This window comes from Alosa pseudoharengus, unplaced genomic scaffold (genome assembly GCF_046254945.1).
Source record: "Alosa pseudoharengus isolate Yale_2024_CS ecotype anadromous, Long Island Sound unplaced genomic scaffold, YU_APseudo_1.1 YU_APseudo_1.1_scf_5, whole genome shotgun sequence".
NCBI lineage: Eukaryota > Metazoa > Chordata > Actinopteri > Clupeiformes > Clupeidae > Alosa > Alosa pseudoharengus.
Genome location: NW_027468837.1, coordinates 21,828,175 through 21,846,778, shown reverse-complemented (window position 1 = coordinate 21,846,778; position 18,604 = coordinate 21,828,175). Strand labels below are relative to the sequence as shown.

The 18,604-nt window shown below is 44.7% G+C and overlaps 1 protein-coding gene across 1 annotated transcript in view; it reads left to right on the top strand.

Moving 5' to 3' along the window:
• The window catches only part of grip2b (glutamate receptor interacting protein 2b), a 151,473-nt gene that overhangs the window by 54,392 nt on the left and 78,477 nt on the right, over positions 1-18,604 (top strand). Inside the window, exon 2 of the mRNA XM_076268728.1 lies at positions 17,239-17,319. Coding sequence (XP_076124843.1) covers positions 17,239-17,319 — 81 coding nt within the window. The remainder of the gene's footprint in view (positions 1-17,238; positions 17,320-18,604) is intronic.

Genomic DNA, 18,604 nt, shown 5'->3' with positions numbered 1-18,604 from the left:
GTTTTGTGTACCCCGGTCTTTCAGTGTCCCGGGAATCCTTGTTGGTGTACGTCACTAAATGTACACATAAATTATTTTATTGTAAGGCCCCCCATGAACGAAAGTACACAAAACTTGGCATGCATTCGGAGGGTGTCATAATGATCCTACACTTTCAATTTCGTGCAGTTTTGACCATGTCAGCCAGAGATATTGTGATGAAAACAGCGTATCACCTGGCAAACTAGCAACAGGCTCATTACTGCTGCAGCTTGCATTATTTTTAAAGACAAGGTCTAAAACTAGCGCATTCAGCTGTTTCAAGCTGAATACCTTCCCAATATATTAGAGAACAACACAGATGGGTTTGTTTAGATGTGTTGTTCTTGAAGTATTATACCATCTTAAAATAGTATACCCCACAGACGTTTTTACGTTGTGATTTAGCATCATTTTTATTGTGTGTGTCATCTGAATTATGAATGCTTACAGTATGTTCTTTATAAAACCTCTTTGGGAAATGTTTATGGTGGCTATGGATAATTTTGAGTGGCTCTTTGAGTGGCGTTTGTATGTTGTCGTGGCTGACTGTGTGGTGCTGTAATTCTGCTGTGCGTCTGTAGTCATTATGAATTCTCCCTCTCTAATCCCTCTTGGGTTTACCTTAGCTTCACAACTCGCCTACCCCCACACGTTTCATCTCAGTGTATTTCTCTGAAATTAATTAGCCTGGCCCTCACATTACTTTTTATGAAGTCTTATCAATTACCGCACAGTGTTTCATGAAAGGCATGCCCTGTGCCTACGGGGCCTAATTGATAATATTTCATACTCGGGTCCTTTGTGGTAATTCTTGTGACTTTATGTAAGGCGCCGAGTGTATCAGCATTTATTAGTAATGGAGTTTAAGGCCCACAGGGAACGGCTGGTTTGTGTGCTAAATGTTGTTATTGAATCAGAAGTGCCTTTGCCAAACCAGTATTATTGTATTGGAAACAATGCAAGCTCTATGTGTATCATGGTTATGCCTGGCGTTGTTTATCTATCAGTTGTGAGGGGGGCAGTTTAAACCTTGCGTTGGCATTGATTCATTTAAAAGCTTTTTTCCAAATGTTTAGCAGTATATGTGTCAATATCAGTATATATGTTCTTTGTGTGTCAATCATGATTTTGATGGTGTTGACACCATGCTCTACCTGCTTTGAAGAAACACAGGAACACTTTGTGTCATGGAGCCCCACACTGCTCACAAGAAGTGACTTTGGTTTAACACTGTGTTGGAGTTAGCATAGGCTAAATAGTACTATTGTGTGTACATGCTAAATATTTGGCTCCATTTTATATCCAGTTAATCGTTAAGTACAGTGTACCTATTCTTTTAGTTAGAATGTGTTGTACTTGTGGGTAAGGTTAGGCTTGATGTTTGCACATGAAATGAAATGGGTAAACATGAAATATGTAGTTTGTACTTAGAACTTAAAAATCTCTTTAAAAAAAAGTATCCTAAAAATGGGACCTACCTTTGTCTGCTGAGGAACTCAGAGGGAACTACAACTGAAGCAGAAGCAGGAGTAGGCCCCTATGGAGGCATTTTCTGCTGAGGATTGAGTCTGTGAAACACCCAGGTGGCTAATACTGGAGATAGAGTTTCACGGGGTGAAAGAGGAGAGACTTAACCCTCCTGGATTTATGCTGACAGTCTGTCATGCCAGGGAAGGGAAAGTGACTTCAGTCAGATTTGGAGAAAAGAGGATGAGGAAATAATTCTCCCTCAGAGAATGTTCCCAGATTCTTACAGCAATATCGCCTCCAGCTGGGAGAACATTCCAGCACTCAGTGCACGGCTGTTTGGTAGCGTTTTTTGCAAATAGCACTAAACAGTACAGAGGGATTATTTGTGGCCAGAGTCAGGATTTTTATTTCTTTATCTTTACAAACGGTAGATATGCTTGAAGTGTAAGCTAGATAATTTACACTCGTTTTAATATGGATGTCTGGGTCACAGGAATCTCTCTGTAGACCACACGCTGACCAAGGTAGGCTTACTTGTCCAAGGTCTGGGGCATACATTACTGTATCTCATTGTGCTGACCCCTGGCAAGTAACATACTGTAGTGCTACTCCTTAGTCAAGATTTTATTGCCTTTATGCTAATTTCCTTCACAGCATGGACACGGTTTAAAATGTAATCGAGCTGTCATTTTAAATCCTGGGCTTAGATAGGTTAATAGCCTCCTTCTGACTCCCATGCCCCTGCAAACACTGTTGGACCTGACCTGGGCCTGACAGACCATTTCCACAAGACTTTAGAGTTTACAGTGGGTTTAAATGTGATCACTGTACACTCTTAAAACTAATGTGTTGTCCCTATTTGGACACAGAGATGTGTTAAAAAACAACGCAAGTTGTGTTATTTTCAACACATTTGTTTTAAGAGTCTACCTGGACAGAAGCAGTAGACTTCACCCTCTGATCATGTGGTATAGACTGCATTCCGTGGTTAATAGTCAAGCCCCTTGTACACTGTGCATTTCATGGATCAGGTTAATCATGTGGCTCTGTTATGGTCTGTGCATTTGATGGCTGACCGTTGATGTACTCATTGAAGTCATGCGTTGCTGTGTTGTGCACACGTGCTGCTGTGGGATGTCGTTATGGAGTGGGGGTTGCATGGGTTTTGTCTCTGGGTTGTAAGTAACGCATCACGTTGTGGCAAAGGACCGGGGAGGACTCAGAGGAGCTGTGTGAGTCACAGGAGCAGTGGCATATGCCTTGCCACGGAAGAGCATGTTTGTCATCAGGCGCTGTAGGGTAGTGTGGCGGAGATGGCATGGGGTGATGTGTGTGTGTGTGTGTTTGTGTGAGAGTGTGTATGTGTGTCAGAGAGTGAAAGGAATTGTGTGGGTGTGGGTGTGGCAAGAGGAGGGGGCAGGGCTTGGGAGGTTGAGGGGGGGGTGGGGGGGGAATTATATCAGTGTTTTTTTGTCCGGTCACAACAGATTGATAGCCAATAGGACTCAAAGCAGTGTGTGTGCGTGTGTGTGTGTGTGTGTGTGTGTGTGTCTGTGTGTGTGAGAGAGAGAGAGATTGAGTGTGTGTTTGAGTGTCAGAGAGAAAAGAGGATTGTGTGTGTGTGTGTGAGAGAGAGAGGGAGAGAGAGAGAGACTGCATGTGTGGAGGGAGTGTGCGTGTGTGTGTGTGTGCATGATTTAGAGGCATGGAAGAGGATCTGAGACACGCAGCTCCTTTAGAAAGGGGCCAGTGGGAGACAGAAAAACTGGGATGGAGGGAGAAAGATTCTTTTGTTACCCCTCTTCTCTATTCCTCTATCTGTCTATCCTTCTTTCTTTCTGTCTTTCAGTCTCTGACCCGCCTCCCCCTTTTATCTGAGGAGTGCCACAGTTCATTTAGTGGCTTTTGGTTAAGCCACTCATTCAGTAAAAGTGATTGATTTCTTTCTTTTTTTTTTTTTGGTGCGGACCTCTCCTGAAACCTGTGAAACTGTGTCTTTATGCTGGTATACCTCATGCTGCCGAGTTGCTGAGGAATTGTTGTCGACTTTTTCAGAGGACGGGCTGCCCACCAGGTGAATGTGAATGGAAGAAGGTTATTTTCAACAAGCACTACACTCTCACAGGAGCCAAAGACTGGCAAAGAGTGAGGACTGACACTGGAGTGGGTACTGTGGGCGGCACTTCTGTGTGTGTGTGTGTGTGTGTGTGTGTGTGTGTGTGTGTATGTGAGACAGAGTGTCACACTGAGAGACAGTGTGAGTGTGTGTGATAGAGAGAGAAGGTGAGAGAGAGGGAGGAGAGTGTGTGTGTAAGCTAGAACAGGATTTGTGAGAGGCTCACTGCAACGATCTACAGCAACGATTGAACTCTCTTTCACTCCTAGAAAGAAAGGAGCAAAGAGTTGAGAGAGAGAAAGAGAGATAGAGAGAGAGAGATAGAAAGAGAGAGAGAGAGAGAGAGATAGAAAGAGAGATAGAGAGAGAGAGAGAGTGGCGAAAGGATATGAGGGAGCTTGTCTGTGGGAGTGGACGCACTGTGTTGTAAAGAGTTACCGCAACTCTGCTTGACCAGGCAGTGAGACTTGTGTGTGTTTCTGGTGATCGTTACTGACCGTGTAAAGACACAACATGCTGTGTGGTCTGAGGAGAGAGATGAAGACCAGCTTTGGTAAGCTCAACAATGTGTGCGTGGGTGTGAAGAAATTCTTACCAACATTTTAACCCTTGTTGCAAAGTGGCATATCAAATACTGTATTATTTCTTTATTTCAAATCTACTCATTTGTAAATCATATACTTCACTTTATTATTTTCATTGAGATTTTAAGGATGTGAAATTGTGTGCTGTGTGTATAGTTTCTGTGCTAGTTCCAGTTTCTGATTTCTGATTATATTACTTCTTCCATATCTTCATACTTGATGGTAGCATTAAACCCTCAGGCGCTCAGAAACAGTGAGAGAGTAGGCATTTTTGCTGAATGCTCCTTGTGTGTGGTAATTATTCTGTTCCATTAGTTCGCACTTATCACAGTGGACAGAAGCAATCACACACCTCAAGTTGTTGGCATTTTTAGAGTGTAATTTTGCACAGTCCACTTCACTGTGAAACAATTATAATGAAAGAATGCAAATTACTAGCGTCCTTAATAAGAGCTTAATTACCCAAGATGCCACTGATTGTGAAGTGGAGTGGTTCTGATCAGGGGGTGGATTGGCCAGATCAGTCCGTCACAGACTGTATCCTTGCTGTATCCTTGAATGAAATACTGCTCCTTAAAACATGGATATTACAGTAATAGTTCCTAAAGACCACCAAAGTTGTCCACTGGTGGTTTTAAAGTATTTGTACTGTATGTGTGCAGTGTTTAGTTTAGAAGTCAGACAACCAGCACACCTTATTAACTCATCTAGACCAATTTGTGGCACGTCCCTATCCAATATAGTTCATAATGGACAGATTTGGTAGTTGTTGCAACACATGGCTATCCAGGGATGCTGTTATGTGTTTCCCCTCGGCAGGCTGTGAACTCAAGTTATGAATCATGTTAGTCCACACTGAGAGGCAGGCATGAAGTGGAGGAGAGAGCATTGGTGGGGAGAGGAGAGAAGAGTGCGTAGAGGAGTGGAGAGGAGAGGAGATGGAGGAGAGGAGGAGAGGAGAGAATAGGAAGCGAGAGGAGAGGAGGGAAGAGGTGGGGGTAGGACACGATGGGGGACGACGAGAGAGGAGAGGAGAGGCTTTGCTGTGGGCTGGAACAGAAGCTGGAGTCATGCAACAGCACCCTCGCTAATGCTCTCCCAGTGGGTAGAGATGGAGGAAGAGAAGGAGGAGGAGAGAGTAAGACTGAAAAGATGGAGACAGAAGAAGAGGAATGAGAGATAGAGTGAAAGTGAGAGAGAGAGAGAGAGAGAGAGAGAGAGAGGGAGGGAGGTAGAGAGAGAGTCAGACAGGAGAGGTGAGCAGAGTGGGGGTGATGCTTCTCTATCTCCGAGACGGTGAGATAGTGTGGGGACAGCGAGGGATGGACAGATACGGAACACAGGGGAAGATAGCAGGACAGAGCAATGGAGGAAGAGGCGTAGATAGGAGAGGAGTGGGAGGCTGATAAGACTGTTTATGTGCAGCAGGTCCCCAAACAGACTGTCAGACACGGCTGCTCACAAGCCCCGCTGGTGCTGTTGCTCTTACTGCTGTTGCTGTTGCTGTTGCTTTGGCCTAGTGCTCCCTCTGGTTCATGTTTTCTCTTTCTCGCTGCCTGCTCTTTCTCTACTCCATCATCCCAACATCCTCTTCCTTCTCTCCGTTTTCTTCCCCTTTTTCACCTCTGCTTTTTTACCCTATCCCCCTTTCCATCTTATTATGACCGCAGCGCAGTGAAGCGGCGGTCATATAGGTTTAGTCAGATTTTTTTTTTTTTTTTTCGCATGCCCAAATTTCCGTCAAGGATTCCCGGGACACTGAAAGACCGGGGTACACGAAACTTGGTGGGCATGTAGCCCCACATGGATAGCATGGAACCATCATTTTTCGTTTTCATTTGTAGCCCCGCCGCTGGACTGGACCCCCTGAAAGGAGGGTAGGGCAGACACAGTTTTCTGTGAATATATCGAGAACCGTAGGGTTTAGGAGGACCACCTTTTTTTTGTATGTTGATCTTAAGGGGCCATGTCAACCCATTCCATAACCACTCATTTCATGTATAGCGCCACCTAGTTAAAAATTAAAAAGCAAAAAATTACAATACAATAAAATAATTTATGCATACATTTAGTGACCGTACACCAACAGAGTTTTCTGTGAATATCTTGAGAACCGTAGGGCCTAGGATGACCAATTTTTTGCGTATGTTTGCCTCCAGGGTTCCAGGGGTCATTGCACCATTGACAACACAATATTAAGTTATTACAAGGAGCCTTCATTGTTAGGATATGGAAACATGTAATGAGTTGCTGCTAGCATGACATTTCTGTTTGCAGTTGGCCATTAAAAGTACAGTATGAGCATGGTAGCCACCTAGCTATCTGAATGGAATAGGCTATGTTTCAATCGGCATTTTGCTTAACAAACGCTAGTTAGTCTGTTAACATTCATATTTGCAAGCCTCCAAGTACAGACTTCATCACTTTAAATCCTACCTGTTGCCTTTCACCGTCCACTTATTTAACTGCTGTTGCATCCCCTTGACATGCCATCTCCTTTTCCCTCTTTCTTTTTATATTTTTTCAGCTTTTTTTGCTGTATCCATCTTTTTCCATAGACGGCAACTCACTACTCGTAGGCCTATCTGCTCGTCCAGCGCTCACGGCGCCCCCACTCCCTCTTCTATGTCAAAATTCTATGATGGAATCTTATGAGATAGGGTGCCTACTCTAGCTTGTTAGTCCTCTAAAATGTTATAGAACATTGAGAAAATGTTGAAATGATTTAGAAACGGACAGCAGTCTACATATAGAAAATACCAAATATATTATTTATTTATTTTTTACCATCGCTTTGGCGCCCCCATGGAGCTGTGCCCCTATGCGCCGCATATAGCGCATACCCACTTTTTGCGCCACTGTGTATGACACATACTCACACAGTAGACATATGTACGCATGCATGCACGTGCACACGCACAGGCACATACGCAGGCACACACACAAGCACATGCACACACACACATACATACACACAAACACACTCCCGCCCACACACACATACACATACACATAAACATGTACACGCACACATGCACACAATTCAAGAATTTCTCAGAATTATGAACAGGCAAGATGGGGGTGGGGTTGTATAAAATGTATTTTACATGTGAAATCTATGAACTAATCATGTTTTGGTACTTGTTGTCTAGCAGATACCAGTAAGAATTGATTGTGCATAATGCAATTCAGTGAGACAGTTAGAATCATATATGGCTTTCAGCGTGACTTATTTTTGTGGGAAAAATGTGCTGGACTGGGCGGCGGTCATATTTTGTACCGCTCTGCGGTACATCTAGTTCTGTCTGCTTTGGTCATCTTTTCATTTGCTTATTTCTGTTCTTTTAACCCTCCACTCCCTGTCTCTCCACCCTTCCCCACTCCCATTGTTCTATGGTCTCTCTCCTCCTCTTTCTCCTCCACCTCCCCCTCCTCCAACCTCTTCATCCTTCTCCTCCACCTCCTCCTCCTCTTCTTCTTCTTTCTCCTCCTTCTTCTTCATCTTCCTCTTCGTATTTCTTCTTCCAGCACTACCTCCCTCATGATCTTTCTCCCTCCTCCACTTTACATTTCTTTCCCTCACTCCCCCACTCTTCTCTCCCTCCTCCACTTTATCTTTCTTTCCCTCACTCCCCCACTCTTCTCTCATTCCTCCACTTTATCTTTCTTTCCCTCACTCCCCCACTCTTCTCTCCTCTACCTCCCTTTTCACAATCCTCCATCTTGTGTTCATTCTCCTCTCTCTCATTCATTCGTCACTTTTCTCCTACCCTTCACAGTATCACACACACACGCACACACACACACACACACACACACACACACTCACTCACTCACTCACTCATGCACGCACGCACACACACACACACACACTTTTTCTCACTGTTGAGTCGAGTGGGTATCGTAATGATTATACCTTTGAGTCATTTTTTCCCATTGCTGAATTGCAGGGTCTCAGTATTTTGTCTCTCACAATCACACATTTTGTGGCGAGTTTGTGCTCCTTCATTCAACACTCCACACTGCACTGACTTGGTGTGGGGTTTCGGTGTGAATCTTCCGCCGTAATGATTTTTACAGTATCCCGTCGCTTCTCCTAACATCCTACTCAGGATGTATCACAACAAGTGCAGGGGCTCACAAAATGTCCTCCTCCTCAAGTCCTGTCCATGCCTAATTGCAGACATTGAAAAAAGCCAGTGATTTGTCACTAGTCATTATGCTAATTGTGGCTTGTTTGCCAGATGCTTGCTTGTTTAACCATGCAACTCGGGGCGCGTGGCGAGGAGAGGCCACGCGTAATTGCACACTCTGTTGCCTTATCACAATGTGGAAAATGACAACTCGTGCACTCTTTTGGTGCTGGAGATTGCGTGTGTTGTTGCCTAGGCAGTTTTGTTCACAGAGGAGTGTACATTGGACATCCTTACAATCACAGTGGTTTGTTGCCAACAATGAGGCACCAGTAAATAGGCTGGTTATTACATTTTCTTGGCCTCAACCATAAGTATACAGCCCTTCGTTGAGTTGCATGGGATTGCAGTTCATGCATGGGAACGTTTGGGTGGGTGTGCTACAGGTCTCAATCACACCATCTCCCATCAGTCCTCATAGACTATAGAATGTTCCAGCACCATCATTTGACCTTAGATATTTTCTTCTCTCTCTTTTACTCTGACTCTTTAGAATTTATCCACAAATCTAGCCGTGTGTGTGTGTGTATGTGTATACTTGTATGTGCATGTAAGTGTTAGACTTGTAAACATGATAAAGAGCAAGGGGTGTGGGATGGCATCTTCACTCTCCTACTCTGCTCTCCTCATCTGAGTGTCCTTTTTCCTACAGTAGTTGTGGGGTTTATTGTTCAGAGCTCCAATTAAAGCTCTGACAACCTTTACACCCTTTTATTTGAATGGCATTTTCTGGGGTTTATTACATGCTGAGCACAGAATATGGACACCTTATTCTCTCTCTCCTTCTTTCTCTCTCTGTAAGTTTACCATCTGTGTATTTGCGAATAGGTGTGTGGTTGTCTGACTGCTTGTGTGTCTGCATATATACTTCTCACTGTGCACTAAGATTGCTATCAGTGTGTGCCTGTGTGTTTGAACATGTTTGTATCTTTGTATCTGCCATTATGCCATTAAGATTACTCTCAGTGTGTGTGTGTGTGTGTGTGTGTGTGTGTGTGTGTGTGTGTGTGTGTGTGTGTGTGTGTGTGTGTGTGTGTGTGTGTGTGTGTGTGTGTGTGTGTGTGTGTGTGCATGCACGTGTGAGGGTAGGTACGAGCATCTATTCCCGTCGATGTATATTAAATTTGTTATCTGTTTGTGTGTGTCTGTATCTCTCTTTATACCTGTCACTCTGCATTGAGATTACTGTGTGTGTGTGTGTGTGTGTGTGTATGTGTGTGTGTGTGTGTGTGTGTGTGTGCACGCACGTGTGAGGGTAGGTACGATCATCTATTCCCGTCGATATATATTAAATTTTTTATCTGTTTGTGTGTGTCTGTATCTCTCTTTATACCTCTGTGTGTGTGTGTTTGCATGCAGGCTGGGCCTGCCTGTAGTGATAGCAGGCTCTAACTCAGGGGCAAACTCTGAAAAAAAATAAAGTAATATATGTTCTTTGAGTCCTAGTACCAGATAGTAGAGAGGTTTATAGTTTGTGTATGGGGGTGGGGGTGGGAGTTGGGGATAGGGGATTTAGAGAAAAATGTTTTCCTGCTCAGATTTGAATAGGCCCATTTGGATGGTATGGTTGTTAGAAGTCAATTGAGTCAAAGTGGCAAGTCAAGAACATTTATATGTGTTTGGGTGTGTGTCTGATGGCTTTGACATTTACATTACATTTATTCCTTCAGCAGACACATACTGTAACCCAAAGCAGTTTACAGTACTGGGCAGAACTATAATGTGGCTATAAATCTTCAGTGTATGTGCTTCCCAGTTGGTCAGTACTTTTTAAGCGAACAAGGATGAATGCTGGTCCACTCAAACTATGCTCCCCTCTCCTACCCACAGAAATCAATCTGTGCTTTGTGTTACAGTAATGAAGAACCTACAGTATGTCTTTGCATCATCTAAATCACTCTTTCTCGCCTCTCTCTATCCCAATCAGAACTGCTGAGAGAATTGGCTTAAGTAAAGATGTGAATGATAGATACATGCTTTACTGACTAGTGTGGAAATATGATGTTTTTCTACAGTATGCACGATGGCGCTTCATCAAGCAACAATTTAAGTAACAAATTACTGAAATACATAATCAGTTCTAGCAGTTGAGGCTTTGTGGTTGGACCTTATGCTTGAAGACACATATTTCTCTCTCTTTCTCTCTCTCTCTCTCCCTGTCTCTCTTTCTCTCTCTAACTCACACACACACAGAAATACACATACATACACGTGCATGCACACATATACATACACACATGCACAAAATGCACACACACATACATCTAATGGCCCTAACCAAAGACGCACACACACATATATGCACAAACACATCCTTCCCATAGCCTCCCCTCACTACACACACACACACACACACACACACACACACACAAATATCCACACATGCATGACGGACCTCCTGCTGCATGCTAAACTGCCTCATGCTAATCTATGCCGACACACTTACAGGCAGTCTTGTTTGTTCACTGGTGGGGTAGTGTGGTGTTTTGTGTTGCCGTGTGTGTTGCGGTGTGTGTCTGTTGGCTTTGATCTTAATGGAATCCCTCCCACACACTTTCACTGCCTGTCCCTAACACACGGTATGAGGTGAGATGGGTGTACGGGTAATGTTTGTGTGTTCAGGGTGTTTGTGTGTGTGTGTTGGGGGGTTGGGGGGTCTGTGTCGTGATGTTCCAAGTGCTCTTCACTGCACAACCCCTGTGTTCTCTGATCGTGAGAAATGTTGGGTGGGAGGGATGTTAGCATGACTATGTAATTTTGGTTAGTTAAGACAAAGTCCTTTTAGGCAAGTCCCTCCACTCAGCGGCCATATAGCAACACTTTTTGGGCACTCATCGGGCATCCTATTCAGCAGAAATGCGCGTGCGCAAGGCTTCACGACACCAATCTTGCTCCAGTGGCGAGTTCACAACACATGATTGGGAAGATGTCTTCACAACACAACATATGATTGGCTCAATGTATTCACATGTTGACGTTTTGCCGAGGAAGGGAAGATATGTGTAGACAACGGCCATATTGGCGTTACAAACTAACCCCATGCATTTCTATGGAGGATTTTTTGAGTGCTGTGTCTCCTCATTAGAAAGTCTCTGGTTAAGAGGACACACACACAGACACACACACACACACACACACACACAGGTTGTCAGATGGTGGAGGATTATACTGTCTGTAGCAGGTAGTGCTCCTCTACTGCCATTCTAAAAGGTAGGCAATAGCAAATCAATGCAGGTAAGCATGCTAGCTGGTCTGTGAGCTCATAAGTACCGGTAACTTGATCTTGTCTATATCAGTCAGAGTCGAATTTCACACATACAAGGAATCTGGCTGTGGCCATTGGTTTCACTCTTGTATACAGTAAATAGACAATATATAGACAACACACACATTCAGTATACACAGACATATTACAGTAGATACAGATAGAGCACAATAAGCAAACAATATGCAGATATAGGAAGCAATATACAGGTTATATCCATATATTATATATTCCTGAGCCAACAATAAGTGTGGCCATGGCACCTCAGTATTCAGAAATATGGTTTTCTAATTCCGGCCAAAGCTGCATTGTATTGACTTGAATATGGCGGTACACAGTGCTTGACGTATCCTAAGCCATGTAAAAGCAAACTTTTATATTTTATATTTTTTTGTCAGTCATATATTAAGTAGAATATCCATATTGAGTGCAGAATTGTCAGCATTTCGAAAGAAATATAAGTTGAGGCATATTCTAGGTAGCCTGCTGAGACTGCACTAAGTTAGAATGTAAACAGAATGGGCGAACAATGAGAACCGGACGGGAGTAGGGTTTTGTGAATAAGGTGGATAAAAAGACAAAGCAATGTACATAAAGTACATCACGAACATAGTGCAGGACCATATTGACAGTAATAACTGAGCGTGTTGGTGATCGATGACATATTTGTTTGTGGCAGGATTCACTTGGCAAACAAGGCACATAAGGCACATAAATGTTTTGAGAGGAGTTTGTGCTGTTTCTGCTTCTGTAACAGGCTTTATAGATTGGCATTGAGAACACAACATCGGGGCACAAAGGAAGTATACTATAGCTTTCCCTTTCTGATTATGGCCATCATTATGGCTACCATGATGGTATTATGGTGAGCTTGTCTCAATGTTGGTCTGTGTGTGCAATTTGCAGAATTTATGTGTGTATGTCTGTGTGTTTATGACCTTAGGGTTTTGGTATTTATGTGCTTAATTGTTTTATGCACAGATGTCAGTTTATGGCCATCTATGTGTGTCTTTACTGTATGTGTGAGTGTCTTTGTGCATGTGTGTGTGTGTGTTTGTGTGTGTGTGTGTGTGTGTGTGTGTTTGTGTGTGTGTGTGCGTGCATGTGTTCGCACATCTGTGTGTGTGTGTGTGTACGTGTGTGTGTGTGTGTGTGTGTGTGTGTGTGTGTGTGTGTGTGTGTGTGTGTGTGCGCGTGCGCGCATGTGTTCGCGCATGTGTTCGCACATGTGTGTGTGTGTGTGTGTGTGTGTGTGTGTGTGTGTGTAGACATGCTAGTGACAGCGAGAGCTATCAGTTGTGCTGCAGGCCTGGCTGTCTTGCTGTGTGTCTGTGTGCTGCTGGTGTGTGATAGTGTGGACTAATTAGCACTGAATGAGGGAGGGCAACCCAACCTTTCACCAGCGCAGTCCCTTCATTAAGCCCCACACTAATTACTTGACTTTGCAGCACAGCACAAACCGATGACTCAAGAACTGTCCCTCACTCTAAATGCTGCATGTACAAAGTCCCCCCCCTACACACACACACACTCACATGCATACACACAAACACACACACACACACACACACACACACACACACACACACACACACACACACACACACACACACACACTTGTACACACGCATGCACACACCGCAAACACTCATACACACTCACATGCACACACACACACAATCACTGCCAGACACACACACACACACACACACACACACACACACACACACACACACACACACACACACACACACACACACACACACACAGCAGCAGCAGCATCAACAGAGCACAGGGCAGTTGTTTGATGATAAAGGGGTTCATTATGGCATTGTATTGTTGGTGAATAGCCTAATAAGACAACTGAGGAGTTATGTAATATGTATGTTGTAGTAACGGACAATTCCTAAACACCATATTTAAGTACAAACATAATTATGTCAAAATCATTGTGTGCATAGCCAAGGAAAATAACATTGCTGACAGATTGAAAACCTTAATCCTTTCTTTGACTAAGTTGGTTTTCATATTTTTTACAATGTGTCAGCTCTCTCTCTCTCTCTCTCTCTCTCTCTCAAACACACACACACACACACACACACACACACACACACACACACACACACACACACACACACACACACACACACACACACACACACACTGTCTCCCTCTCCCTCTTTCTCTCTTTCTGCTTTTCAGATGCAGTACATACTTTGGTGGTGGTGCAGCTAAGCTTCTGTCTGTCTTTTCTTTTCCCGAATAGACAGGGTGTTAAAAACTGGTGACTCAGTGCTTCATAAGCGAGGTGGAACACCAGGAATAAATCAGCTTTTTTGATAGGTGACTGGCGAAGTGAAGTGTTTCTTATTTTTTATTATTTTTTAAAAGCGTGCGGATTGAAAGAGCTTCCAGAGACCCAGAGACGGCCCAGCTCTGGGCCAGGTGTGGCTGAGAGCCGGGCTGAGGTGGATCATGCTGCCATGCTGAGATCTGACACGTCTTGACTGCAGCTTTGTAGTTGAGGGTGTGTGGGGGGGTCGTAGATTCAGAGCTCCTTTGTGTGTGTGTTTGTGTGGGTGGGTGTGTTGGGGTGTGTGTGTGTGTGTGCGTGTGTGTGTGTGTGTGTGTGTGTGTATGTATGTGTGTGCATGTGCCTGTATGTATGAGTGTTTGTGTTTGCATTTGCATGTGTGTGTGTGCGTGTATGTGTGTGTGTGTGTGTGTGTGTGTGTGTGTGTGTGTGTGTGTGTGTGTGTGTGTGTATGTAGTGGGCCGTGGTTTCAGAATGTGTGTCTGTATGTAGGTGTGTCAACGCCTCTCTGTGTTTGCGTGTTTTGGCTTCTCTGGCTGCTGAGTGGTGTCAGTCACTGTATACAACCCACAGTACAGTAAAGACAAACTTTGAGAAGTTCCTCCATAACCGCTTAATATAACAACATCAAACACATTCTGTTCTGATCCTAACTTGTCCACAACCCTGTTTTTTTGCAGAATAGAGAGTTTATAAAGACTCTTTCTTACTGACCAGATCATGCTTGCTAGTACAGTTGCAAGGGCTGTAACAAGAGCTGTGTGAAATAGTTTGCAGGCAACAGCGCCCTGCTGTGAACCCGACTCACTGTGTACCACTGCTGGCCACGTTCAAGGGACATTTTCATATCTTTGAGTATGGAGTGGAGGGTTCTTGGAGGACTTTTTTTATGGTGCGTTTGGGTTGTAGTGTATGTGTGAATTTTAATTACTCATTCTCCACCCTGCTCCTCTCCCCTTAGACTGGACTAATGAGCCTTGGCTTTGAAGCACACAGAGCAGGGGGAAGTCGGAGAAAGTTTTAGGGGGGAAAATATCTTGAGAAGTCACCAAATACTCACACCCTCCGTCTCTCTCTCTCTATCTCTCTCTCTCTCTCTCTTTCTCTCTCTCTCTCTATCTTTCTCTTATTCCATCCTCTCCTGTCCTCACACCATCTTACACTCTTTCCATATCACACACCCTCTCATTTTCTGGCTTTCTCTCCTGTTCTTAATTTTCCCTTTCTTTTATCTCCCTCTTTGTACTTCTTTCTCTCTCCCTCTTTTTGTTGTTGGTGTCTCTCTTGCTCTCTCCTATCCACCTGTAGTCAGTGATACTCTTAAGTCTAAGGTATGAGCTACACCAGGCGCGTAACTGAAGCGTTCAGTTCGCGACGCGTAAAATCCATTTGAGATGAATGGTCTATTTTTTTCGAACGTACGCCCCACTGTCACGTCTGGTGTAGCTACTTCCATTGATTATAATGGAAGCTAATTGTTGCAGCAGACAAAACGCGAACGGAACGCTTCAGTTACGCGCCTGGTGTAGCTTTGCTGTAAGGGGACGGGGTTAAGTGAGGGTGGTGTGATTCATGGGCTCCCTGGGCGCATGGAAGCCTTAGAACATGGCAGGGCATATATTATTAAACTAACAGCTCTTTTGGGTGACTCAGGAGTACTCGTGTCAGAATGTGGTTTTGTGGCTATGCTCAACACCTGTCAGGTCTTGACGTACGAGCTCCTTGTGAATCCACAGGTGTCGGGCGCGCGTGCTTCTGTGCAGAAGAGATTTGATTGGTATCAGTGTTGCTGATAGCCCGAGGCTGTACATGTAGCAGGGTGATCTCTCAATAGTAGGCTTGTTAAGCACATTTTCTACACACCATGGGTTTGGTATGCCTGTGGGCAGTGCAGGTATGTGTGTGCGTGTGTGCGTGTGTGTATCTGTGTGAAAGGAGAGAATGAGTGACTGGGTGTCTGTGAGTGTCTACATGAGGATTTATGTGTGTGTGTTTGTGTCTGCGTGTTTGTGTAAGCGCGAATACACCTGGCCCAGTGCACACTCGGTGTGTAAATGGAATGGGAGGCTCGCTCAGAAGCACCTCTCCACTGGCACACCAGCCTTGATCAAAAAAAAAGAGAGAGAGACGTATTCACTTTTGTACCCGCGTATCTCTTTTCCCAGCTAAACACTCAGCTCTGTGATTCTCCTCTGGAGGCCCTTAAACGAACATCACTGTGATGAAACGCTGTCGCCACCACAGCACTCAGAGATCCTGACAGGGGGGCCTGAGCTCATCAGCAGGCCCTATCTGCTGCCCTTGTAGTGGTTCTGCCTGTCTGAGGGTATTAATTGTTTTTACCTTGTGGGTATCAGGGACTAGATGAAGAGTTTAATGGCAACCACAAGGGAACTCCCAGGATGATTATTGATGACAGACCTAGAGCATCGGGAGTGTGTGTGTGTGTGTGTGTGTGTGTGTGTGTGTGTGTGTGTGTGTGTGTGTGTGTGTGTGTTTGTGTGTGTGTGTGTGTGTGTTTGTGTGTGTGTGAGGTGTGGAGAGGAGAAAAATGCACTAATTTATGTGTCGAGTTAAAAAAAAAAATGAATGAATTATTCATCCCCCTCGAAATGATGGCCTGTTTTTGCTTGGGTTCCTCTTGACAGCCGCACAGCACTGCCGGAGAGGACGGAAATGTCTGGAGAGTGCTAATGTGCAGTAATGGGTTTTGTTGTTGATGAATGCTTCTCAGATGCTTTAGCGCTGTTAGCAAGCAGCGCTACGAGGATCAAGCTGAGCTGGGGTTGCCTGCATGACAGAGAATGGAGATAGACAAAAGGGGTATAACTTCTATCGGAGAGGAGCTTTTGAACAATTGAGAATGTAACATGGTGTAAAAGTTTGTTTGTGGTGGTGTCGTGGTGTAAAAGATTTTTTATTTCTTTTGCAAAAACAGGTGCATACTTTGCACCCAGGCTGAAAATGTTCAAGATGATGTACTAAGAAGATGTAGAATGTTACGTCTTCCAGATGATGCAAGACTGAACACTGGTTTTGTTGGTGATGAGAAGTTTGGTCTTTTTATACATATGATGTCATGTCATATGAGAACACAGCCAGCTGATCCATTTACTATGATGACTTTCTCATCACAGCTGTGATCCTCTATCTCTGCGTAGTATGTCACAAGTTGAGTGAGTGTGTGTGTGTGTGAGTGTGTGTGTGTGTGTGTGTGTCTGTGTGTGTCAGGCGTGTAACCTTGCTGTGTGTTGTGTGTCTCCTCTTCTTTCCAGATGACAGCCCTTACTCAAAGGGGAATAAGGACTCAGCAGGGACAGAGAACTCCCTCACCTCCCACAGACAGAGCATCCCAGGTACACTCCCAACCTGTCTGTCTGTCTCTAGGTCTGTCTGTCTGTCTCTGTGACTGTCTCGCTCTCTTATCAGCCTGTATCTCTGTCTGTGTTTATATATGTATTTCTGACTGTCTGTCTCTCTGTAGCTGTCTTTCTGTTTTTTTCTCTTTCATGCAGTGTTTGTGCCTTTTCTTTTCTCGCCTGCCTTAGACTCCTCTATGCCTGTATCCTGTCATTTATCCTCAATCTCTCCCTTTCCCTCTCACTCTTTCTCTCTCCTCACTCGCCCTTTCCTCTTCCCTCTTTACATCTCTCTCTCTCTCTCTCTTTCTCTGTCCTCACTCGATCACTCTGCTTCCCTCTGCCTCCCTCCCGCTCTCCTTCTCCTGCCCACACAAACAGTGGTTGCCCTGGAGAGGGGGGGGGGGGGGGGGGGGGGCTGTTGCCCTGCTCCCGTTTCTGGGCTTTGATGTGGGGGGAGCGTGTTTATCGGCTCCCCCTGGGCTCGGACGGCTTCGAGCGGCGAGCGAAGACAGGAGTGGAGAGAGGGGGAGAGAAAAAGGGGAGAGATGAGATGAGAGGAGAGAACGGAGGAGGAGTGAGAAGGGAGGAATAGTAGAAGAGAGGACGGGAGAGGTTGACAGCAGGAGAGAGAGGAAGAGATAGGAGAGGGAGAGAGAGAGAGAGAGAGAGGGAGAGAGAGAGAAAGAGAGAGAGAGAGAGAGAGAGAGAGAGAGAGAGAGAGAGAGAGAGAGAGAGAGAGAGAGAGAGAGAGAGGAGCATACGCATCTAAGAGCGCTAGCTGATCTCTCAAGGGCTTGCTTAGGCGTTCCTCAAAAGCAGCTGTACAAACCCAGATCACTCAGGAACAAATCAAAGCTGGGTCTGGCATGCGTAGGTAGGCCCGCGCCTGTTATGGCCCAGACCCACGCCAGCAGGAGCGGTCACCTGGATAACGTTCATATGAGAGGACTCAGTGACCCCAGTGTATAGTCGAAGCCAGTCATGCAGGGTAAGGTTATTCCCGGTCTCACTGCATTGTGCTTTTCACTTGTCTGGCACATGAGAGCTACAATTATTAGTGTTCACACAAAGGGGAGTGAGAATGAGTTGAAATCAGCTAATTGTACTTGTCATATTTTCCTGGAGAGCCTGAGAAAGCCATCATTACTGACACCTGAGGGAGTGCCAAACAGAACAGCCTTTGTGCTTAGTGTTATTAAATGAATATTTGATGACAGTAATTTCAGACAAATTCAGCAACTAATAAATGTCATGTTGGATATAGTTGTAGAAAAGTAGG